Here is a 26,243-nt window from a genome sequence, read left to right as displayed (position 1 = left end):
AAAGTTCTTGTCTAGCATTCCACTTGGTGTGAGCTGATAATGTTTTCTGCATCAGCAGCATTACAGCTGGAGTGTTCAGGCGAAGGCAGGGCCTCTCCTCTCCTATGTCGTATCTGGAAATATTCAGCAGCTTGGTCTGCTGCACACAATATTACTTCTGCAACCAAGGACATGCAGCTAGGGCAGAAGCCTAGAAGAAATGTGAGTTGCTGAATTTTTGAAATATGATAGAGAAGTGTCCCACTTCTAGACTCTGAGTGAATCTCCACTTACACATGTTACACATGTAAGTTATATTATCTTAAGAAGCACATTAAGTTTGAAGCCCTATGCACAAGTACCTAGGAGGAAATATTTCTACATAGACTAACACAGGATTGCATTGCAAATTGGCTAACAATGGCCACTCCAGGCAGCAGCGAGATGCAAATGGCCAGAGGCAGCTGGTGGCTCCAATGTAAGTGGAATGGTGAGTGTACTCTGGGTTTTAGTCCAGGCTTTAAAGGAACTGAGCTTATCTTAGGGATAGGGTTCAGTACCTTAGAAGCCTCCTTTAATGTTCAGACTAAAAGCAGGAACAGCTTCATTGCCCCACTCATGTGGAAGCCACTAGCCACCATTGGGAATGGTCCTATGATTAGCATGAATGTGTTTGGCAGCAATGTACCACATGCAGGGAGTCATTGTGCCTGGTGTAGAGGTGACATGATAGAGGAGGAAATGGGTATGGCTAGCCTTCACTAGACTTTACTCTGTTCAGTTTTCTCCAATGGGTCTTGTTGTCCACTAAGTCTAATTCTAGCATAAACTACTTTTTCTTTTTCAGTATTGCTGCAATGTACATGCAACCTCAGTAGTATACCAAGCATTATACAGTGCGCCCTTTTTTTACGTGGGGGATCCGTTCCGGACACCCCCCCGGCGTAAAAAAATGCATATGCTCAAGCCCCATTGAAAATAATGGGGCTTGTGCATGGTGTGGTGTGCGGCGGCGCGCACATGTGCACCATTACTCTTAATGGAACGCATCACCCCTTGTGCCCTGCGCACTCCCGCAGGCACCCTGGTGGCTTTCAGCATATGCTGAAAGCTGCGTAAGGTGTGTCTGGTTATGATGCGGGAGCACTGTACGTAAATTTAGCTTTCATCCTAGCCCTCAATCAAATTATAAATGAACTTTTTTTGTACAATGGGCCCTTGGTAACCTCCGGGGTTTGGTTCTAGGACCCTCCAGTGGTTACCAAAATATGCGGGTGCTCAAGTCCCATTAAATACAATAGCATAGTATAATTTTCTTATATAAAATTGCAAAATCAAGATTTGCTTTCTGGATTTTTTTTTTAATATTTGCAAGCCATGGATGGTTGAATCTGTGGATACAGAATCCATGGATATGGAAGGCTGACTGTGTGCTATTATATGTTAAAATAATTGTACAGAAATGCTGCGAGACAAGAAAAAGGCGAGTTTTATTTCACTTATGAAATATGACTGTATAAGAGCAAGGCTGATAAAAAATATCTGCTGTGTCTTTCATAAACTAAGTATATTTATAGGCTTCATTGCTGCAGAAAAGCATGACTATAGTATGAAAGAGCCAAATAATACAAGTATTAATTATCACTAACTGAATGAAAAATACTGAGGAAAAATCTGCTTACTTTTAGGTATCCGTCAATGTTTTAGCTATATTAACAGTAATGGCTATCATGAGCCAGTGTGGTGTAGTGGTTTGTACATTGGAGACCAGGGTTTGAATCCTTGCTTGGCCATGGAAACCCAGTAGGTGACCTAGGGCAAGTAACACTCTCTCAGCCCCACAGGAAGGCAAAGGCAACCCCCCAAACAAATCTTGTCAAGAAACCCCCCATGCTAGGTTCATCTTAGCCATAAGTCGGAAACAACTTGAAGGCACATAACAACAATGTCTAATATCTGTAGTGCAGTTACAGATTTGTAACCTACAGTTACAGATTTGTAACTGCTCTGTATTTGGTAACATCACACAGTCACAAGCATGGCACTATTGTCTTGGTTGTAAATGTACCCCCAATCCCACCTTAACAGCCAGCAGCTACATTGAACAAAGGAGGTCTGTTTATCTGCCAGTCAGGACACAGGGTGAAAGACATTTCCAACCTCCTACTAGTTGAAGAGGTTGTGATAATCAGAACAGAAACTCATTGCAATTTCTTGTTGCAGCCTTGCTTGCTGGAAGGAGAAAGCTGGAAATACCATCACAATCAGATGCCAAACAGACCTCCTTTGCTTGATGTGGCTGCTGGCTGTTAAGGTAGGCTGGGGATGGGATTGGAGTGGGCTGGAGATGTTACTTAGTTACACATTCATAACTAAGTAGCCAATGTAGGATATCAGGAACGTATTTTAAAATACATGTGAAAAAACATTATTCATTTTTTGCAATCAGATTATATACAAATGCTAGCAAGGCCTTGGCACTGAGTTAAAATCTAAATATAGTTGTAAAATTGTGTCTACAGTGTCACATACCAGATTTTCTTCACACAGTTCTCTGAACTGGTAAAATTTCTGAGCCATGAGAAGTTGTGCGCTGCCAACTGCAGTTCGAATTTTACCTAGAACTTAAAAAGAAAGAACAAAACATATCAAATACCTGCTAGTCATGAGCATGAGACAAGTGTCCAAACAAGTGCAGGAGATTGTTTTATTATTACAAAGATACTTGGGAGCTTAATACTATCACCAAATGCACAGAAACCATTTTAAAACTGAATGCAGATTCCCATGAATGAAAGTGTCCACAGTACTCATCTCCTAAATGTACTAATGTGGTATGTAGTAAAAAGCAATAGTTGAAAAGCTCACTTCATGAAAATAAAATTGTTGCCTGCAACTTCAATTCCCATTTGGGCAGCTTCAATGTATTCCTCCCTTCCCCATCACATTTTGATCTTCACTAACTGGTATTAATGGCAACTGCCACTCATATTGCTTGGATGCCCATAAGTTTTAAGAGATCTGTTTGGCTTGGCATTTTCTGAACATATAGGCTTCTCTAAACCTGTGTATTGTACAATGCCAAGCAAAACAGGTATATGAAGCTTATGAGAGATCAGGCATAGCTGTGAAACTAGTGAATATGTAGTGTATACAGTTGTTTGGATCCTTTGTTACTTTTCCATTTTTATAAGGCAGAAGGGAATCCCTAACAACTTTCCTTCAATTACAGCCCACTTCCTCTTATTGTGTATCATCCCCAAATATGTCCCATCTCTGGATCAGATTGTAGGGGGCCACAGAGGTAGGGGGAATGCCCTTTTCAAATATGGACTCTGTTCTGTTCATGAAATAAAAATTAGGATTCAAGACGGTGTGCTTTCCTACATGACTCCAAATACATATTAGAGGAAGACATACCCTGTTGGTACATGTTTTCATGGCCTTTCAGATGTAAGAATTGCTGTCCCTGGCTAGAAAATGTTTCACATGCTCCAATTCTAAAATATTGTTAAAAGGTTAAAAAGAGAAACAAAATGTGAGAGGAATCATGGAGGTATCCATATTCAGGGCTGACAGGCAATAAATTACTGGGATGCCTAAGGGTAATGAGCAAGATGACACTATATATGTGTGTATGTGTGCGCATGCATATACACACATACACAACACAGAGAGAAGCAAACAGACAGATTGGATAGTTGGGCCAAAACCAACAAAATGAATTTCAAGAGGGATAAATGTAAGGCAGAAAAATTAAATGCACAAATATAGGATGGGTTATACCTGGCTTGAAAACGGTACAGCTGAAAAGGATCTAGAGGTCTTAGTAGACCATGAGCTAAACGTGAGTTACCAGTGCGATGCTACAGCTGAAAAGCCAATGCAATTTTGGGCTGCATTAAGAGGAACAAAGTGTCTGGACCAAGAGAAGTAGTAGTGCCATGCTATTCTGATTTGGTCTGATCTCACCTGCTACTGTGTCTAGTTCTGGGCATCATAGCTGGATATTGACAAACTGGAATATTTCCAGAGAAGGGTGACTATGGCCTCATCCACACTGCAGAAATAATCAAGGTTCACATCACTTTAACTGCCATGGCTCAATACTATGGAATTCTGGGATTTGTTGATGACCAAAGGTCTGGAAACTAAGCCTTATGAGGAATGACTTAGGGAGATGGGTATGTTTAGCTTAGAGAAGAGAACACTGAGAGGTGGTGAAATGGCCAAAAGAGATTCTACATAGAAGAGGAAGCAAGCTTGTTTTCAGTGGCTCCAGAGATTAGGACATGAACCAATGAGTTCAAATTATTACAGAAGAGAAAACATCAGGGAAGAACATTTTTTTACTATAAGAGCTGTTCAACAGTGGAATGAACAGCCTTGGAGGATGTCCATCTCTGGAGGTCTTAAACAGGTTGGATGGGGATATTTCAGGAGTGCTGTAGCTGTGTATTCCTGCATGGCACTTGTGGACCCTTACAACCCTAAGATTCTATGATTTTATGTTTGAGGCTTATTTTACCAAGAGAGGTGAAACCTGTACTATTCATCCAGTACCCAGCACCAGGTGTTTGTGAAGTGAAATATGGCACTGAAGTCAGGTACTGGAAATATGGAAAAGCCTGGTTTTCTCTCCCCTGCCCTTGCCATCAGAATAATAATGAACTCAGTATGCACAAGAGAAATATCAGTTGCACCCATAAGCTATTAAAATGACACTACAATACAATCATAAACCCCAAATTTAAAAATCTATTATTTGGAACTGCATATAGCCAAAGTAAGCTGCTGGAAGACACTCAGTCTAAGCAAACAGCAAAACATGAGGCTCAATCCTATTATACAGGAGTGGATTCAATGGGACTTACATTTGAGTAGACATCTATAGGATTTAGGTGTAAATGTGTGATGCATGAGCAAGGAGGTATAGTTTTATAGTTTTTCTTTAGAAAGATACAGTAAATTTGGAGAAGTTAATCTTTTGCACTACAGATCCATAAATACCCCGGCCAGAACAACTACATTTCCAAGCCTATCTAAAAGAGACTAGCTCTTTCTATTTTCTCCATGGCTTTGAGCATCAGAACAGAAGAAACAATTGTGAACTGGAATCTGAAGTGGAATATATCCACCAAGCTGCACAGGGAATTCTACACACAACCGCCATCCTGCGATTATTGTTTGCAAGGGTTGCGTGTCTAATTCCCTACACACTGTGCTGAAAATGTACCCCTTGGTGTGTCTAGTCCTTTATTCAACCTAATGTGCAAACCACTCAACTGAAAAGAGCCTTCAATAGTGGGGAGGAGTTACTCAGAGAGCTTTCATGTGGTTCCCATTGTTATGAAAACTCTTCCCACTGCATCTACTTCAGAACAGCTGCCTCAGCTGGAGCTGGGCCATTTGACACTTCACAAGGCATCTTAAGCACTGAAAAGCTGGGGGAATAGGATAGAGCTGGCCTTTCAGCTCTGCCTCAGGAGAGAATTGTGTACAAAACCGAAATTGCTTCTGTGCTTGGACTAGTTACTTATTGTTTGTTGGTGCAGTGTTGGCCTTACTTCACTGAACAATAATAACTGAATAAGCTTGATATTTGAAAACCATAGGAGTTTGGATAGGGGACGGGGAATAAAGCAAAATAATGCCTTGATCTTCCAACTGTTAAGTGATTGGTTTAAGATAACTTCCCATCTGATTGAAATACCTCCCCTTCCAACTATGTTCCTGCAAGGAACATAGGAAGCTGCCTTGCAATGAGTCAAATGATGGGTTGACCTAGCTGAGCACTGGTTTTCTGGAGCATGAGGCAAACTTGGGTTTCATAAATCCCACCAGAAGAGGCAATGGGCTGAGCCTGGAACCTGATGCAGAAAAAGGATGTACCCTTTCACTGAATTACCATTGGAGATTACAGCTGTCATCATCTTACTTCTTTATTTATAAAATGTCAAGCAACTGAGTTTTCAACTCATTTCAGACCTTTGTGAAATGGGTAGCAGAACCAGACCTGGTGCAAGGCATTTTACTGACTCAGATTAAGGTTTTAAAAAAGTCTCTTCAGTACATCCATCTTAAAAGTCAGAAAAGGTCCATGCAAATGCTATTAAAAGACTAACTATTGGACCACTAAGTTAAAAAACAAAACAAATTAATACAAAACTTTTACAGGAAACAACTATAAACTCATAAAGAAACAAACAAACTTTTGATTTCATTAACCCTCTTGCAATGAAATCCCATACATATTTGGATGTAAACTCACCTGTGGTAAATGGGATTTATTCACAAATAAATGTGCACATGATGACAAAGTTAGTCAGGTGGATTGTTAAGAAAAACACAGACAAAAGGGGATGTGGGTGAAAAACTGATGTTATTAGGCATGACGGATGGCTCTTATTTGCATTTGGGAATATGACTACTCTCCCTTTGACAGTGCAAAGGCGGTACTATACTACTGTTGCATTTGAATTTATTCAAAGCCTGTAATGGAGAAAAAAATTGCAACAATCACAGGTGTTTTTATTTTTAGAGCCTGGTTTTCTTTAATCACTCTCAGTTTCAAAGATACTTTAAATGGAGTGCTTCTCAAACTATCTCAAGTGGCAGACTGGCATTTCCACCATCACCCCTTAAATCAATCAATCATATATTATGGTAGTAGACCAGCATCACTATTACGCCTTGCCAGGAACCAAGTAGCATTTAGAAGGTATATTATTATTATATTTAATTTCTTTGCTATATTTGCTATGGATTAGCAGCTGATGGCTTGCAGAGTAGCATTTTTTAAAGAATGTTATGCATGGGGGTTGAAGTAAGCATAAAGCAAGCCTGGAGGAGGCTTTGGACTGGATCGAGAACAAGCAGATACCCATAATAATAACAGTTATGTATTATAGTTATTCATAGTTGTCTGGAGGAATCTTTTAGGAATCATTATCTATCCTGTGGAAGAAAAAAAGCAGAGACTTATTGCAAACACAAATGCTGCAATGGAAGCTCAGAGTTATATATTGTTTAAATAGACAGAAAACCAAAGTTAATTTCTGAAAATTGGTATAATCCTGACTTTAATAGGTAGAAAAGTAGAACTTAGGCGGGTTACAGACCGACATTAAAGTATGCGCGTAGCGCGTACTAGGGTTAGGAAGGGGCGGTGCTTCCGCACCCCCTAACCTTAGTATGTGCTCCGCGCGCACAAAATGGCGGTGCCGTTCCACATGGCTGCCGCCATGATGGCGTCATGAACGCGCCACCTCCAAACGAGGTGGTGCGGATGTGACACCATCGCTCTGCACAAGGGCACTTAAAGCGCCCTTTCCGCGGAGCAGGAAGGAGCTCTGAAACGGAGCTCCTTCCTGGTTTGCGTCGCTGGGCGCAGTCTTCAGATGGCTGCGCCCAGCAACACAAGGGAGAAAGGGGCCAAGCGGCCCCTTTCTCCTCCTCCCCGCCGCCGCGGGGTGTCTTTGGGGCTTGAAGCCCCAAGAACACCCCTTTCCAGGCTGCGGGGAAGTGGCCTTTTGCCGCTTCCCCGCGGCCCGGAAAGCGGTGGATCGGGGCCTCAGCGGCTGCCGTTCTGGCCACTAAGGCCCCAATACACCGGGGAAAGGAGCGCCTACAGGCCGCCCCAAAGGGGCGGTCTGTAACGCGCCATAGTAAAGTTTAATTTTTGCTGTTTATCCTTGTTGCTACTTTCACCAGCTGGTCTAGGCCACCTTTCCTGCCTGACAAGCAACTGGAAAAACTTGGAGCCATTTAGCACTACAACTTCCTGCATCACCCAGACAGCATTATTAGTAGCCATGTTGGGTTGGGGATTCTGGGAATAGTAGTCATCCAAAGTAAAATTTCCAAGTTCTGGCTATTTGGTCAAACTGCCTTGTGAGAAAGAGAGATCAATGGGTAGTATGTCATCTGGGCTTCACCAAATCTTTCTTGCTACAGTGGGAATGATAAGATACCAATAGGTCACAGAAAGGTCCTAGAAGGTTAATGGCTTATATTGAACGTTCAACAACTTCTAGGTGCATTATGGCTACTTACAGGAATGCTCTGTGCAAACGGATCTTGTAGCACCTTTGAGACTAATTGAAAGAAAGAAGCTGGTAGCATGAGCTTTCCTAGACTTGAGCCTACTTTCTCACATGCAGGGGGAATGCTTGAACTCTAAACCTGAAAGCAGGAACTATCTTTGTAAGCTGCTCTGGGAGCCTTTTTCAGTTGAAGATTGGGATAAAAATGCTCTACGTAAATAATAATAATAATAAAAAAAATCTGTGGCAGACCAATTTGCAACTTATAAAAAGACCACGAAGAGCCAGAAATATCTTAGTCGTTTTTTCTTAAAAGTTCCTTTTGCTAATGCCACATATCGAAGTTCTAGAAATACATCCTTCTCCTACCTGTTACTTTCCTGACTGCATACAATTCTTGTCTGTGTGGAACACTGTAACCATGTTCAGCCAAATTGGGTTACATCTCTACAGACTTAGCCTATCAGCATAGGAACACTGGTATGTGTGTGTGAAAACATGTGTCTCTGCCTTCCCTCCAGCCTTAGCACACAAAACACCTGAAGAGAGTTTGAGATGCACCAGTTCCCTGAGGAAACTACAGTCAGCAGTCTCTCAGAGAATACCATCTAATTACCATCAATGTTGAGTCTCTTTACATCAGCATTCCCCCATATAAACAGAAAACAAGCTATCCAGGACATTGTATCTGAAGATACTACATCATATCTAACAACAAAACTGCAAGTATTCTGTTTGCTGACTCAGAATGACACTTTTTCAGCTCCTGTCCTTAAAGCTTCTCTTCGTGAGATATGCTGATGACATACCTGTCATATTTGAGAAGTTCCCCAAGGACTTTAATAAGTGTCACCCCAACCTAAGCCTAGACTACTCCTGAGTAAATACAAAGAGACCTAATTTCTAGATACTACTGTATAACTACATAATGGAGATATAAGCAACACCTTATTTTATATATACTGCTGCCTATAAACTCTTATGATTCCATGATCTATTCAGAACACATCTGCTGTCTACAGCAGAATGCTGTGTTACAACTGCACCAGTTCTTACTCAGTGGACAAAGGCTGCATCTGCACTGCAGAATTAATGCTGTTAGACACAACTGCCATGGCTCTATGGAATTCTGGGATTTGTAGTTTTGTGAGATATTTAGCCTTCTCTGTCAGAGGGCTCTGGTGCCACAACAAACCAGAAAACCTAGGGCATGTTACAGACCACCGGAAAGCGGTGGTCTGCCTGTGCCATCATTAGCGGCGGGGAGAAGCCCCAGCGGCCAAACCGCGAGGCTTCCTGCCACCGCTAAGAAGAAGCGCCAAAATGGTGCTTCTTCTTGCACCGTGGAGATGGCGCACTCGCCGCGTCATTTCCACGGCGCGACATCCAAACACTATGCATCCGCAATGTCAACATGCCGGGGGGCGCCATTTTGTACATGCAGAGTGCGTACTAGGGTTAGGGATGTGAAGAAGTCACGCCCCTTCCTAACCCTAGTACGCACTCCACGCGTACTATATGCCCATGCAGAACGGGCCTAGATTTCCACAGGATGGAGCCATGAGTATTCACCTAGTCATTTTCCAATGTGAGTTAATTCACCTGGTCGTCTTCCAGTGTGATACATGTTATCATCTGGCAGCCGGCCGCTGCCACAGTCCCAAATGAGTTGTTGGCAGGAGTGTCTTTTTGCCACTCCTTTTCAGGCTGGCTTTGGGCCACCTTAGGTGGCCTCTGAGTGACTTCTGGGCAGTTTGGGGTGTGCATCATTTGAACGCCATGCCCCCAAAGCACCCAGAAGGCATTTTATTTGGCCCATGTGTTTCGGCTCAGGTTTTTCACTATATATTGTAAAGAAACTTGGATTCCTTGTTGGGAGAAAAGCAGGATATAATCAAATCAAATTAGGAAATATATTAATAAACAGGTGCTGTGTGTACTGCTCTCTATTCCAACCCAACAGCTGGGGCAGTGTGTATGTGTGCATCATTTAAACAAAGCTGAAATTCAGAGAATCAGCAGTTCAGGTTGCTGCTTTCAACTCTCCCTTTCCTAATCCCTGGTGCTCCCTTTTTTCTGCTCAACAGCTGGTTATCAGGCGTCCAGTTTTTCGATGAGATGTGTGTATCCACTGTCTCTCTGAGTACACTGTATTGGAGCAAAGTTATGGTTTAAAAAACTCCCAACAGCAACTCAAGTACAGTGATGTATAATAAATCCCAGGGTCAGTTTTGACAGTGATCATAATCAGGACTGATCTAACTAGAACTGCTAGTATAAAGATGTTTGGTGTTAATTTCCTTATTACTTTTGAGAGAGAGAGAGAGGAAGATTTTAATATAATAAAACATGTACATAATTATCTAAAGAAATGTGTCCCAGTGTTTTAAATTTAGCCTGCAAAGACTGACATTTTGACTGAGTTTTATAGGGAGCAGTATATTGTAAAATGCATTACAGTTATAAGTAGTAGTAAAACCCTGTCTAACCTAGCCCATTTCCTTCTTGGCTAGATAATACGAAACATGTCTATGTAACATATAAGCATCTGTCCAACAGCCCTGAGCCATCTCCTCCAGACAGCTGTTTTGCACAAGGGGGCATTGTCTGAAAAACCTTGTATCATATTACTTCAAACACTGAGGGAAGCAACCCTGATCTCAGTTGCCAGGGTACTGAGGAAACTTCAATCTCGCCTGCTTTTCTCATGAAATTACTGTCTGAGCCATAAACTTCCATGAACTTTCTGAAGCCACAAGAATTCACCTGCAGGTCAGCTAACACCCCTCTCCACAATTTCAGCAGTGATTACAAATTAAATGGCTAAGAAATAATGTCTATACTGGGTGTTATCATATATATTTACTGGGCATACTTGCATAGCAAACTCCTTCAGGAAGCTGCAACCAACATCATCACACAAAAACTGCAGATTACATAATAAAAGGAACCAGTAATAGTTGTATTAAATCAGGGGTAGACAACCTTTTTGAGCCGGGGGCCGGGTTGCTGTCCCTCAGACAACTGGAGGGCCGAAGCCAAAAAATAAATAATTAAATAAGTTTTTTTTAAAAAAATTAATTAAATAAATAAACCGGTACAAATGTAGGACAAAATTTTCAAATGGAGGACACGTTTTTTTAAAAAATGGAGGACACGCAAAAAAATTTGCTGATTTTTAAAAAAATGTTAATATAAATGCATGTTTCAGAGGCTTCTATAGACAATTGCCCCCCTTGCCCGCCGCTTGCCCCCCCTTGCCCACCTCCTCCTGATAGGCCAAAGGCCCCACACCCCTCACGCGAGAGGCCAAAGGCTCCGGTGGCAATCAGTGGCAGGACCGGGCTGGGGCCGGTCCCAAGGCCTTGCCGGGCCGCATCCGGCCCACGGGCCGCAGGTTGCCTACCCCTGTATTAAATGATAGATATGCTGTTCAGATGGTAAATGTCTCACTTCATCACTGTAGTCATGTGACCCCCTTTGTAGTTCTTAAACTATTTTATGGTTAGCTGCAAAAAGTCAGCAGTTTAAGACATTTAAAAAATCCTGGCCTTCCTCTGTTGAGCTCAGACCAAGATATGGTTCTTCTCCAATAATTTGATTTCCACAACAACCCCATGCAGTAGATTAAGGTGAAAGAATGTGCCTCTAATCAAATGGAACCTAGTATGAGAGGGAATTTGAATATAGATCTCTCACAGATTGTTTTAGGTTGTATCTAAACTGTACACTTATGGTCCTTTGATTGCACTTTAATCGTGTATGGAATCCAAGGATTTGTAGTTTCTAATGATATAGTTCAGGGGATTACCTAGAGAATTCTAACTATCCCACTAAACTACATCCCAGGAGTCCATACAACAGAGAGATGACAGTTGAAGTATCAGACTACTATAAATGTTCAGTGTTTAGAGACTCACAGAACAAGTGAAGGGTAAGTGGTGCATAGCTGTGGACTCCACTTACTTTTTCCAGGCCTCGATCCCAGCAAATGTGGTGCATGCTGTGAAATCCCCACGTGCCACAAATAAAACAAATTACAGTGGGCCTTCCCTTGTGTGGGGGATCTGTTCCGGGAAACCCCCCCCCCCCAGGTTCATGGAAAATATCATGTATGCTTGAGCCCCATTGAAAACAATAGGGCTTGTGCATGTGGTGTGGCATGGCGCACGTGCCATTGCCTCTTCTGGTACATGGCTACAGTGTAAGCTGAAAGCTGTGTATGGTGTGTCCACATATGATGCGGGCACACTGTATGTCTTGTTTTAAAGGATAATTATGCTCCTAGAAACTGCCTGAAAGCACAGTTTTCCTTTCAAATGGAGCAAACCATGCAGACTTCATTTTAATCCAAGAATGTGACCTGTGCTGGCTTTCATGGAGATGAAATTTTCCCTCAGACTAACTAGTGTGGCCTACCTGGCCATCCTTTGACCATAATGTTTATGGTGGGGTGAGGTAGTGAGATAAAGAGAACTAATGACATAGAAATGAATGGGTTTCCTGGTGCACCTCTGTGTACTGGACTACCACTCCCACCATTGCCAAACAATAGAACATATTACGTGTGTTGCTATGGATCATGGGAGCTGTATTACTGGAAGTAACTGGTAGGCAGCTACTTCAATTGGTTTTCTCAACATATCCTGCCCAAACTAACAGTATATCCATGTAAAATGAACCAGGTCAGGCAAGCCTTGCAAAAGTAGACAAAAACATGTTTCAAAATCTCCTCAGACATTGCACCAATCCCAACAGATCTTTATTGTATAACATCTACTACAAAATATATACTATATGTTGCTACCTTACTTTATCTAACAAATGCAACATTTTCTACATAAATCCAGAATCTCACAATATCCTTCTTGGCTGCCTTACTGTCACTGTTTTATAGTATCCCTGTTCCTTTCTGGAGGGGCAAACCCAGAAGGTGGTTTTCAGAAACTACTGTTCAATCCCTTAGTCGTTGGCCTGTTGGGTTCCTCAGGGTTCAGTTTGTCCCTGTGATGGGCAAGATTATCTGGAATTATGGAATTATGAAACACGTCTCTATCTCTTCTTTCCATCTACTTCCCAAGAAAATGTTTTTGTACTAGTCTGCTGTCAGTAATGGACTGGATGAACTCAGTGTCTGCTGTCAGTAATGGGCTAGATGAAGGCAAACAAATTGCAGCTTAATGCATAGAAGACAGGTGCTTCTGATCACTCAAAAGGGAGAACAGTGATTCAGCCTGTGCTGGTTGGGGTTACACTCCCACTGAAAACAAAAGTTTGAAGTTTGGGGGCACTCCTGGATTCAGCCTACAGCCTAAAAGCCCAGGTTTCAGTGGTGACCAGGAATACCTTTGCACAGTTAGGACTTGTGCACCAGCTGTACCCTTGCCTTGAAAAATCAGATCTGGGCATGGTGGCACACTATTTAGTTACATCCTGGTTGGATTTCTGTGATGTGCTCAATTTGGGGCTGCCTTTGAGGATTGTTTGAAAATGTAAGATGGTCCAAAGAGCTGGAGCCAGATTGTAAACTGGCATAGGCTATAGGGAGTACTTAACTTCCTTGTTGTAACAGCACCACTTGCTGCAGGTCCATTTCCAGCACAATTCAAAGTTCTGATTATGGTCTGTAAACCCTTATATGGTTCTAGTTTAGTGTATCTGAAGGACTGAACCTCCCCTTGGTTTGAGCTTTGCTATGAAGACCCTTGTCTCTGTCCCACCACCATCACAAGTATAGTTGGTGGGAACATGGGAGAGGGCCTTCTTGGTGGCTGCCTAGGCACTGGAACTCCTTTCCAAAAGAAGTGATACTGGCATCCTTCCAGCAATGTTTCCACAAGCAGGTTAAAACTACATTAAAAAAAATCAGCAATCCTTTGAAAACTGATTGTTTAAGGGGATTGGATCCTAAAGATCTATATTCTCTGTGTTTTGTTTGTCATTTTTAAGAGTTATATATGGTATATTTTTATCTACGTCTCTTTTAACTCTTGTAAGCCGCTTTCAGTCCCAAATCAGGAAAAAGGCAGGATGATGATGGTGGTGGTGGTGATGAAGATGATATCATCAACCACCACCACCTTAGAAATTCTGCAATGCTTAACAAGATCAACCCTCTTCACAGATGTGAAACAAAACGATATGCATAAGATTATGCCCAATTATTTTCAATGTACAGTGGTGCCCCGGGTTACGAAATTAATTCGTTCCGCTGTCAATTTCGTAACCCGAAAGGCTTTCGCAAGCCGAATTCCCATAGGCGCTAATGGGGAAAAGCCGCGATTCCGTGTGAAATCGCGCCGAAAAGCACCAAAAGTTTTTTCGTAACCCGAAAAAACTTTCGTAACCCGGAACAATGTTTTCCAATGGGATTTTTTCGTATCCCGAAAATTTCGTAACCTGGGTATTTCGTATCCCGAGGTACCACTGTACCTTCAACAGGCAAAAGAGGCATCAGAGATATTTTGGCTTTATAATCTTTAAGCTTTGAGGGGGAATAATGACACAGATCTCTTCATGCAAAAATATTTGAATTACTTACTCTCTTCCGGCAGGTGGTTTTCTTGTTCTTCTCTTTCCATTTGTTGACACCAGCCTTCCATGCGTTCTCTCTCTGCCTGAAGAAGCTTCAAGAACCAGTGTCCATCTCTGTGACACACTGATCTTTGAACAGCCTCAATTGGATCTTCAATTATAGAATCAATCCAGGGATCCGGTGGAGGTAAAATGGAAGGATCAAAATCTGTATCAAAGTCATCATCCACTGTGCACGCATGATAATGGTTTCCTGAGCCTTGTATGCTTACAGTGGAAGTGCTGGCATCTCGAGAATACTGTCTTGACATTTGGCCAGGATATGAATGGTCTTCTTGAGGGTCCATGGACATTTCAAAGTTCTCATGGAAATCCATGTCTGCTTGAACTGCTGTTGTAACACTGTTTGACCGGGTAAACCTGCGGAAACTAAACAACACAAAATAGAAAGCTTAGGCAACACAGATGCACAGATGGGCAAATACTTTTGACAGATAAATAGTTGAGAATATGGAACAGTCCAGTATTTATAGTCCCAGCACTGAGAATCTGAGATGACAATTATATGTTACTTTTTAAATGGCTATTGTATATTAATATTATCAGGTATTCATAATGGTCTAATTTTATGCAAATTTTAAATAATGTTATATAATTGCTTTACACAATCCTGCAGATTTGCTCCATGCATTTCAGCTGGTTTTAGATGTAATGAGTTTTAGTTCTCAAAGTTTTTGCTGGTCTCTCTGGAAGATTGATGTGATATAAAGACAACTTTTGGAAGGCAGGCAGGCATTTATACCAGTGACTAGACACAGGAGGAAAGGATTAAACATTGTTAAAGCAACACTTGGATCTTCTTTAATTGAATTATTACAATATAACTGGTCTATTAAACCCTTTATTTTTCCCCCCGATTCCGAATTTTTTCATAATTATTTTTAATATTCGCCATTCCACACAATCAAATGCTTAAAAACACTTGGATCTTCTACCTTGCTTCTCTCTCCCCACTGCTGCCCAAGTCTGGTTTAACTTTAGATATAAGTGCTGATAGCCACCCCTTGGTGGGGCTACCCTTCTTCAGTAAGTACACCAAGACTGATGTGTAATAGAATCATAAAAATCATAGAATCATAGAGATGGAAGAGACCACAAGGGCCATCCAGTCCAACCCCCTGCCATGCAGGAAATCCAAATCAAAGCATCCCCGACAGATAGCTATCCAGTCTCTGTTTGAAGACCTCCAAGGAAGGAGTCTCCACCACACTCCAAGGGAGTGTGTTCCACTGTCAAACAGCCCTTACTGTCAGGATGTTCCTTCTAATGTTGAGGTGGAATCTCTTCCTGTAGCTTGCATCCATTGTTCCGGGTCCTAGTCTCTGGAGCAGCAGAAAACAAGCTTGCTCCCTCCTCAATATGACATACATTTAAGTATTTAAACAGGGCTATCATATCACCTCTTAACCTTCTCTTCTCCAGCCTAAACATCCCCAGCTCCCTAAGTCGTTCCTCGTAGGGCATGGCTTACAGACCCTTCACCATTTTAGTTGCTCTCCTTTGGACGTGTTCCAGTTTCTCCACATCCTTTTTAAATTGTGGTGCCCAGAACTGGACACAATATTCCAGGTGGGGCCTGATCAGAGGAGAATATAATGGCACTAACTTCCCTTGATCTAGACACTATACTTCTATTGATGCAGCCTAAAATCACATAGGCCTATTTAGCTGCCGCATCGCACTGTTGATTCATGTTCAACTTGTGGTCTACTTGGACTCCTAGATTGCTTTCACACACAGGTTACATACACACTCTAACCCATTGTTCACACTGACAAATAAAAAAACACGTAGTTGTTAGATTTGTATGCCATGGTGTCTTAACTTGCAGAAAACTAATAAATTTCAGTGGATCTTATTTCCATAAAATGCCTGGACTCCAGTGGTCTACATCAGCAGTAGCCAGATTAAAACAGTGAACCAAGATTTCATTCTTCTTTATATAAATCCAATAGTCAGATGGAGAAGATCAACATTGTGCAACACCTTGTCTACAACAGGCAACTCTTACACAGAATCAAAACAGTCTGGTCCAAATCACACTGCAGAAATAATCCGGTTTGACACCACTTTAACTGCCCTGGCTCAGTACTAGGGAATCCTGGGAACTGTAGGTTATTGTGGCACCAGTGTCTCACAAAACTACAGTTCCTAGAATTCCTAGCACTGAGCTAGTGCAGTTAAAGTGGTCTCAAACTGGATTTTTTTTGCAGTGTGTTTTGGACCTATGACATATTTCTTCCTTTTTTCAACATGTTTTAACTTCAAAAAACTCTTCCACTCCATCTCAGCAAAACTAAGGAGCACTGGTGCCACAATAACCTACAGTTCCCAGGATTCCCTAGTACTGAGCCAGGGCAGTTAAAGTGGTGTCAAATTCACTGCTTAATTCACTGCTTAATTCTGATGAAATGGGCAGCCACAAAAGGCCAACAAAGAATCTAACATCATTTAAAGTATGATTCATCCTCTTGATGGGAAAGCATCACTGAGAGACATGGGAAACTCATCTTACAAGACAAGACAAAACAAAACAAAACAAAACAAAAAACAATTAGGACTGTAGATCCTCCAGATTTGTGAATAGAAGATGTGAAGGTGGGAAAGAAGGGGTTATTCAGCATTGAAGATTTTTCCACAGAAAAGCTATTTTCTGCAAAATAACTGCTGATAGTATACAATACAGAATAAATGAGGCATCCCTCACTTACTACACACACACACCTTTACTTAACAGCATAAACTAAGAATTTCTTCATGCTGATGCATGTTTTGATGCACAGTGTTAAGTAGTGCAAAAGCACATTATGTAAGATCCATTTGCACAGACAAGCTACAGTCCTGGCGTAGGAGTTTGCTCCTTATGTTATGTTCCTTCCTAGTATTTGTGGTATGCTAACCCAACACTCCTTCTCTCCCTCCCCACAGGAAAAGGATCCAGAAGTGGCACTGAAATTTAGTGAATGTTAAATGTCTCTGTAATGACAGCAGTTTCAAAAGAACTAATGAAGTAGAAGGAATGCTTCCAGGCAGACTGAACTCCCTCCCCAACCCTGTCATTTACCTTATACTGTAGTCTCTTTCCATCTTACAAATTGTACCTAATAAACTCTGAGTCAGCTACTGAGGCTATGCCTCCTGGCATCACCTTTTATGACACAGATTAATACCCATGTTGGAAAAATAAGGTATAAATGAGGTCCTGACTATTGCTTTCTTAGTATCCACATGCACTGCAGAATCATGCATTTTGATTTCCACTTGCTATCAAATACAAACGTTTAATTGAGAATGCATAAAATCCTGCGTTTGGATGACTATGACATAGTATTAAAGGTAGTATATTTTAGAACTTGCACCCACTCTGTTCTGAGGGTAAACTAGCATAAAAGACAGGCTCTGTTCAGCATATAGTAATGCGTTGACCTAGTTTTGTGTGCCTTTATGTTTATTTAGACAACACTGTGGTACAGCCTTGCTGGGTGGACTATCCTTGGCAATAGTGTGTGTAAACATCTGTGCCTTGAAAAGAAGCATGGATCTACTGTGGGAATTAATAACTCATCATCATCTTAGAACTAAACAGTTCAAAGGACTGCCTCCAGATGCACTACCTTGGTAAACATAGTGTTCAACAAAGTCCTCTGCTCATTTTTAAGAGGACTTTGATTACTGTAGTCATGAGGCTAAATAAAAAGAAATACCAAGTAGTTTGTCTGATAAACTTTGACAACAGATTGAAGATAGAATCATAGAATCGTAGAGTTGGAAGAGACCGCACGGGCCATCCAGTCCAACCCCCTGCTATGCAGGAAATCACAATCAAAGCATCTCCGACAGATGGCCATCCAGCCTCTGTTTGAAGACCTCTAAGGAAGGAGACTCCACTACACACCGAGGGAGTGTGCTCCACTGTCAAACAGCCCTTACTGTCAGGACGTTCCTCCTAATGTTGAGGTGGAATCTCTTTTCCTGTAGCTTGTATCCATTGTTCCGGGTCCTAGTCTCTGGAGCAGCAGAAAACAAGCTTGCTCCCTCCTCAACATGACATCCCTTCAAATATTTAAACAGGGCTATCATATCACCTCTTAGTTTTCTTTTCTCCAAGCTAAACATCCCCAGCTCCTTAAGTCGTTCCTCATAAGGCATGGTTTCCAGACCCTTCACCATCTTAGTCGCCCTCCTTTGGACATGCTCCAGTTTCTCAATGTCCTTTTTTAATTGTGGTGCCCAGAACTAGACACGATATTCCAAGTGGGGCCTGACCAAAGCAGAATACAGTGGCACTATTACTTCCCTTGATCTAGACACTATACTTCTATTGATGCAGCCTAAAATTGCATTGGCCCTTTTAGCTGCCGTATCGCACTGTTGACTCTTGTTCAACTTGTGGTCTACTTGGACTCCTAGATTCCTTTCACACGTAGTTTCATTCAGCCAGGTGTCCCCCATCCTATATCTGTGCATTTCATTTTTCCGCCCTGAGTGCAGTACCTTACATTTCTCTGTGTTGAATTTCATTTTGTTAGCTTTGGCCCAGTTTTCTAGTCTGTGGTGTTGACAAACAATTATAAGATTTTTGAACAGAGTTACATACAACTCATTGGCCCAACTCTAAACATGGAAGCAGGGTTTTCCACTGCTGAAAAAATGTTCAGTGGTGAAACATTGGCAAGCTCCTGTGATTTTTAAAACTCCTCATTTGATAAAAAACCTGGGTCATTTCTTTTCCAATTTTTTGGGAAAAGGCAGGGTACAAATACAGAATAATAATAAAATAACAATAAGGACAACAACAACAACAATAGTGATTGTGGAAGTCTGCCTGTTGCTTAAGTTAGTAGAACACTATTATTTTACTGTACTTGAATACAATATAAAACCAAATCTCTCTTGTTCCACAATGCAATGTTCTGTTTAATCGTAAAATTGTTGTATTCCAGAACCAATCTAGCACATCCTGTGATCCACCAGGCTAAACACTACGCATGTATCTTTTCAGTACCTGGCAGACAACAAATAAAGGAGATTTATAAAAAAACCCTTATGTAAGTCTTCTCAAACATATTTTGGTTGCTATCTACCTGATTTGGTCAAGTCATGCTTTCTACACCTGAGATAAAGGCATTGGCAAATCGCCTTTGAATAAATCTTGCAAGAAAACCCTAGAACAGTGTCACCATAAGCCAGATCCAACTTGAACAGATATAATAGCAACATCAAACTAGGCACTGAAAAAATTGAAATTGTCAAGTACCTTGCACCCTTTCCACAGCTGTGTACAAGAGTTGTGTTTCCTATATGTCTACATTCTGTATTACAGATTTACAATTCTAAACATAGCTCATAAAGACAGACCACCAAGACTTGATAAGTCAAGTTTGCCCAACAGTTGATACATCAATGTGAATGTAGTCACATGCAGTGGTTAGTCCCACTGTTTCTGCAGTCTTGGGTAAGTAGGAAATAAAAGGGGGTAAAGCTGAGATATGGCTAGATCACAACATATTCCTGGGGCATTCAGCTCTATGGATCACTAACCTTGGTAAATAATAATAATAATAATAATAATAATAATAATAATAATTTTATTTCTATCCCGCTTTTTGCCAGGCAATCAAAGCAGCGTACAACAGGTTAAAATACATCCATATATACATAATACCCCCCCCTTAAAACAAGATTAAGCAATGTAAGATTAAAAACTACATATTAAAACCGACTAAGCTAAGCTGGTAGACAATTGAGTTTTGGATTAGTGGTGATCAGTGGCAGCTTCATAAATCTTTCTAATGTGGTTCTTATAGGTTCCTTGCTTAGTATGCTGTAAACCTCAGTACCTTTGTGCTCATTCATGCCCTACAGGCACAAGGTGTAATAATTACAGCCTCTGAGAACTATGACAGTTACCTGGCCTAAAGTGCACAAAACCATGAAACCATAGACTGGCTAAACCAGTATAGAACACAATACAGAGTCTGTTCTGGACAGCAACAGCAGGTTTATTTGCATGCACGCATTTCCTTGCCTCTGCTCTTGTATTCCCTTTCGAGAGCCTTGTTTACATTTTTAGTCAAAGGAGATTTTCTCTTTGTGCAGCCGGTGTTGAACAACTTACAGACAATTGATTATATTAATTGTACACTATTTATCTTGTTGCCTTGCAAATTTAACTGTATACAAATTTATATGAACTGGCTATGGTGGTAAGTGAAACAAAGTTGAAATCGAACTCATCTGAATGGAACTTACAGGTGTTTGACTGCTGCTGCCTGCTTCATTATAATTGTTTAGAACAGATGGCGGTTGCTGGATTCATCCCAGAGAAGGAAGGAGATAAAGCAGGTAACACAACACTTTCATGAGGGAACATTCAGTTGGTGAAACACTAGCAAGCTCCTGTGATCTGTACAACTTTTCATTTAATAAAACTAGGGCCCAAAATATATGTCATTAGCAATTACATTAAGTGGTTTTTTTTTAAACTACAGGGGCTGGATAATTTTAATGTTTGACCACAACATGCCAGAAGAGTATTCAACACTTTGTTCCCCAACTAAAATCCTGATCAAGATTGTTCCCCACTTTGCATCCCATGAGGTTTAGGAAGGAAAATTCTACTGTCACAATTAATTGGCGACATATACACATACAGTAGGTCCTTGTTATCCACTGGGGTTTGGTTCCAGGAATCCCCGTGGATAACAAAATATGTGGATGCTGAAGTCCCATTAAATACAGTGGCACAGTAAAATGGTGCCCCTTATATATAATGGAAAATCAACGTTTGATATTTGGAATTGATATTTTTTCAAGCCATGGCTTGAAAATCCATGGCTAAGGAGGCCCAACTGTGTACAGTGCTGGGAACAGGTTGTCTTCTAAGCCAAATTAGAAGTGATGCCAGGAGCCTTCTTCCTAAAGCTTGTGGTTCTTGGGGGGGGGGGGGCAGACCTATAAAGGCTATCTGCTAATGGGGGAAAAACATTTGTCATTTCAGTAGGTAGTGATTTAATTCTATCTAATTTAACACTAACATTTCGTGACAAACTGAATAGATAAACACTACAGTCATAAAGACATTTGTTAGTAAATCCTTCTGAATCAATGAAGCTTACATTGAGTAGATGGCAAGTTTGGAATGTGAAACATATATATTTAGAAGTAAGGATCTTAGAAACCCAGATCCAGTGTGGTGTAATGGTTTCAGTGTTGGACTACAACTGGGAGATCAGGGTTTGAATCCCTGCTTGACCTTGGAAATCCACTGGGTAATCTTGGGCAAGTCACAATCTCTCAGCATCTGAAGAAGGCAAAGGCAAAGGCAAACTCCTCTGAAAACCAAGAAAACCCTGTAATAAGTTTGCCTTAGGGTTGCCATAAATCAGAAATGACTTGAAGACACACAACAACAACAAAAGCAACAGCAACAGCAAGAACAGTCTTAGAAACCTACAGGCCTTACTTCCAATTACATGACAAAATGCTCTTTGAGGCCAAGAGCATAGGGTTCTGGTAAGAGGAATGGGGAAACAGGACATTTTTAGAAATGTTTCTTCTCTCACACAGCATCCATACCACCTATATGTAGTACCAAAGGGTACAACACTCCTATGGAACAGATTAGTGGCTGGAGATGGGACACTACAGGAAAAGGGAGAATTAGTGAAAATAATGTCCTTCTTTGTTCCAATGACAGAAATATCTGGTGAATCAAAGAACATTCTAGTGTCAGTAGTGTGACACTAATTGGAAATAACCTAATGTGTTTAGGATTGGGGTGTCGTGCTGTGATTCTAACCACAAGTAGTTAGAAATATGTTACATTGATATATTAGTAAACCGCTTAGACACTGCTTAGGCGGTATGAAGCGGTATATAAATGAAACTTGTTTGTTTAACACATTGACAGCCATGGGAACTCAAGCTATCTTGAATGCCCAAGATGAATGCAAAACAATTTGTAAAACGAATAAGCAATAATGTCAAGATAGAAGTACTTAGAGTCATAATCCATGCTGGCTCTCCATTTTCACAAAATAGACTTTAATCCCAATGTAGACCCATTGAATCAATTACTAAATGGTGAGTTGATACTTATGTAAATTACACTGAATCATTGGGTTGCAAGCCAAAGTCATAATATGTATACACTTTTCAGATTCAAAAGACACTTTACAGAAGTATGTTAGTGAGAAACACTTGATATAAGATATCTGTATTTCAGATGAAAGAAAGTCAGCATGGTATAGTGAATGTTGAACTATTTCATTATCTATTGATATGCTGCCTTTCTCCTTATGTGGAACTAGATGAGTGGGACCAGATCTGGATTCCAGGAGATCAGGATTCAAATCCTACTCAGCCAAGGAAACTCACTGGGAGACCTTGGGCAAATCAAATTCTCTCATTTTTTCATTCTCTCAGAGGAAGGTCAAACCCCCTCTGAACAAATCTTGCCAAGAAAACCCTGTGATAGATTCACCAGGGGGTTAACCATAAGCTGGAAACAACTTGAAGGCACACAACAAAATCTCAGATAAATCATAATTTGCATGAGCTACAACTTCTCACTGAAAGAACTCAGATCAGTGAGATGAGTTTCAACATAAGAACAGCATAACAGGTGTCATGCTGAAGTAGTGACGATTTCTAACAATCATACTCTTTTATTAAATATTCATCTTTAATATGGCTCTACTTTGTGTTTCTCTCTTTGTGCTTGATCTGGGACAAGCAAAGTTCATTCCATTTTAGGGAAACTGATTTAAATTCACTCAGCTGTGTTATCAAAATGACATCTAAATGGTAATGATAAGATAAGCTTTTTGTATACAGCAGGAGATCTTCAGTCTCATAGGTTGAGTCAGTTGGCCCTTCTTATACACAGATTTTTTATACACGGATTCAAGCATCCACGGTTTGAAAATATTCCAAAACCTTGTTTTTATATATATATATTTTTAAGGGACACCATTTTGCTATGCCATTATATTTAATGGGACTTGAGCATACACGGATTTTGTTATCCACGGGGGATCTTGGAACCAAACCCCAGAGTATAACAAGGGTCCACTGTAGTTTCTTCCTTTCTAGAAATTCATGATTTGTTAGAATTTACCTTTGGTAATTAGAGCAAGAGATCCCCATATATCACCACTATTTGAAACAGTAACACTTAAAGGGTGGCATAAAAATAATGCTTTTATAGAACCTGAAAGGCAACACTCACCTTTTCAGTGGATTTGTTACAACCCTTATAAATATCACCACTAAGCTGGAAAATCATTCTGTACATGCTAACAGCAGCAAAGATTATATTCTGTACATGGTAACAACAGCAAGGTATTGTATTTTGAAGATTAGATGTTTTCAACAAATATCCAAAATTATGAATTTATGGTAAATAAATAGAATATTATCAAAGATAAAACTTCTTTCAGTTTATGACAGTTTATGGTAATCTCTACTATACCAGGTGTATACACCTTCTGTACATATTATCTTATGATTATCTTATTATGTTAATCAACATTATCATCCTTTATTATAACTATGATTATTTTTCATTAGTTTTTACATGTTTAGAGAATTTATAGAAATATCAAATATGAATTCTGTAAGATTTTGTTAATAGTGAAACTTAATAGGTTAAGACAAAGTTTGGAATCAGAAGGTACTGTAGAAACTTTGTACTGACCTCGTGAATCATTTTAATTGAGCTGAAAGAATATATTACAGAGGTAGAAGAAACAAAATAAGCAATTAAAATAAAGAAAGGGAACAAAAAGTGAACATATGAACCAGTTCTGGAGAACAGGGGGCAAGAGGAAGTCACAAGGTTTTCAGGTAAACTGTGTAATAAGAATCACATACAACCTTTTTGTTTTGTTTTGTTTTGAAATTACCTTCATATTGTCTGATACATGGCTGCAGAAAGTATACTGTTATTTTATTTTTTAATAAAAAGGTATTTTTTGGAAAAATTAAAAAAATGTAATCACAGAGAATATGAGAATTCTGCTAAGTATATTTATTAATTACATTTAAATATGTTCACTTATTTTACCATAAGGTGATGTCATGGCTTACTTGTACTAGGGCGTACTGTATGTGAGAAAATATCCATCAGAACTAAAAGGCAGAGTTCAACACTCTTATGCAAATGCAGTTGATTAATGTAGCCCATTTCAGACATCCTCTTTAGGCATTGTATCAACAGATGGGCTGTGAGAAGAGTCATGTCAAGTAGTCAAAATACCATGTGCTCTGACCAGATCCTCCTCAAGTATCTGTGCACACACCTATGGGAAAGGGAAATGTGTACCTATGTCTGCAGGCCCTGATTGCTGCAAACATTTGTACTCCATAGATTGATCCAGTGAGTGAGAGAAATGTCTAAAGAGGGTTTAGGTCTATTTGTGGGGAGCACATAGGGGGACTTGGGTTCTTGTCTCAGTGTCGGCATTAAATTGCCTCCCCTTCAATCAATATAACTGGCAATAATTGAAAACAGATAGCAGACATTAAAAATAATTTATAAATTAATATTTGCTTACCACTTCTCCTCCTCTACTTGAACACCTATGGATTGGAATTTACTGGTTGCTCTGCTTTCACTTGAGCTAGAAGATTCTTCTCCATCAACCTAATAGGATAACCAAAGAGAAAAGAAAATAATGGCATTGTGGAACATTATTAAAAGGTTTTACTGCACACTAGCACTTTTTCTAAATGTCTCATTTAGAATTCTATTCAAGAATCCACACATCAGATTGATAGAGTTTTATGCAAAAAAATGGAACCATCTTCCTTGACATTTGCCAATATTTCCAGAAAACGATTTAATTCACTTCATTCAATATCTCTATGGGCTGATGCAGACCAGCATAATACTCCAGCTTCCCAGTGGTGTGGGGGTGGTGATATACAGACACTGCACGCCGCAGGAATGTTGACAAGGTGTTGCTGCAGCAGAAAAGCTGCTCTTTTTCTGGCACAAAAAGGAGTGGCATTTTGCTGCCTCATTTTGTGCTGGAAAAAAGCCGGAGTGGGGCCACTGCATGCCACGGTGCCCACCTGGATCTTTCAAGGGCACCATCATGCTGCCCCTTTGGGACAGTCTGTTTTGACCCTACTTTGACTAAATTTGCCAGAGACTGGTCAGATCTCATGGTAGAATCTTAAGGAGAGATTAACATCACACTATTATAGTGGGTTGATGATCACTGGAGTTCACGCCAAGTAAATATACCATTTGTGCATCCATGGTTAGAATACTGAAAATATATTTTTATATGTGGCTGTAGTCCCTATAACAGCTTTGTAGCAGGTGTGAAGGGTTGGGCAGATGGAAATCTAATCTCTAATGTCAGATAATGGGAGCAGGATTAAGTGCCCACTCTCAAGATAGCAACGAAACATCTGATATTTCTCCGATTACTGAAATTGTGAATATTATTTACTTAAGTCGAGTACTTTAAATTCTTCCTATCTTGTTCATGGCGATGTAAGGATAGATGAGAAATACAGTTGAGGAGGGAAGGGAGAGATTGCAAGATTCACAGTTTTTACAATGTTTAATTGAATGAGGGAGACAACACGCTTGCCATGTGAAAGGACGCA

General features: G+C 40.4%; 1 protein-coding gene across 12 annotated transcripts in view; it reads right to left on the bottom strand.

Annotated features, from left to right (window-relative positions):
• Nucleotides 1–26,243, bottom strand: part of DLGAP1 (DLG associated protein 1) — a 427,607-nt gene that overhangs the window by 27,434 nt on the left and 373,930 nt on the right. For 11 of the 12 annotated variants that reach the window (XR_016280603.1, XR_016280604.1, XR_016280605.1 and 8 more), the window contains 3 exons: nucleotides 25,178–25,266; nucleotides 14,566–14,987; nucleotides 2,512–2,603 (listed from right to left, as the gene is read on the bottom strand). Coding sequence is in view for 9 of the 12 variants with exons in the window: in XM_089517114.1 (XP_089373240.1) it covers nucleotides 2,512–2,603; nucleotides 14,566–14,987; nucleotides 25,178–25,266 (603 nt within the window). In the remaining 3 variants the exon portion in view is untranslated. Of the gene's footprint in view, nucleotides 1–2,511; nucleotides 2,604–3,399; nucleotides 3,480–14,565; nucleotides 14,988–25,177; nucleotides 25,267–26,243 lie in introns of those variants that run through there. The other variant, XM_089517118.1, reaches the window with a different exon arrangement.

Source organism: Sceloporus occidentalis, unplaced genomic scaffold (assembly GCF_023333645.1).
Source record: "Sceloporus occidentalis isolate IW3139 unplaced genomic scaffold, rSceOcc1.0.p SCAF_3, whole genome shotgun sequence".
Lineage (NCBI taxonomy): Eukaryota > Metazoa > Chordata > Lepidosauria > Squamata > Phrynosomatidae > Sceloporus > Sceloporus occidentalis.
This window is presented reverse-complemented; position numbering and strand designations above follow the sequence as displayed.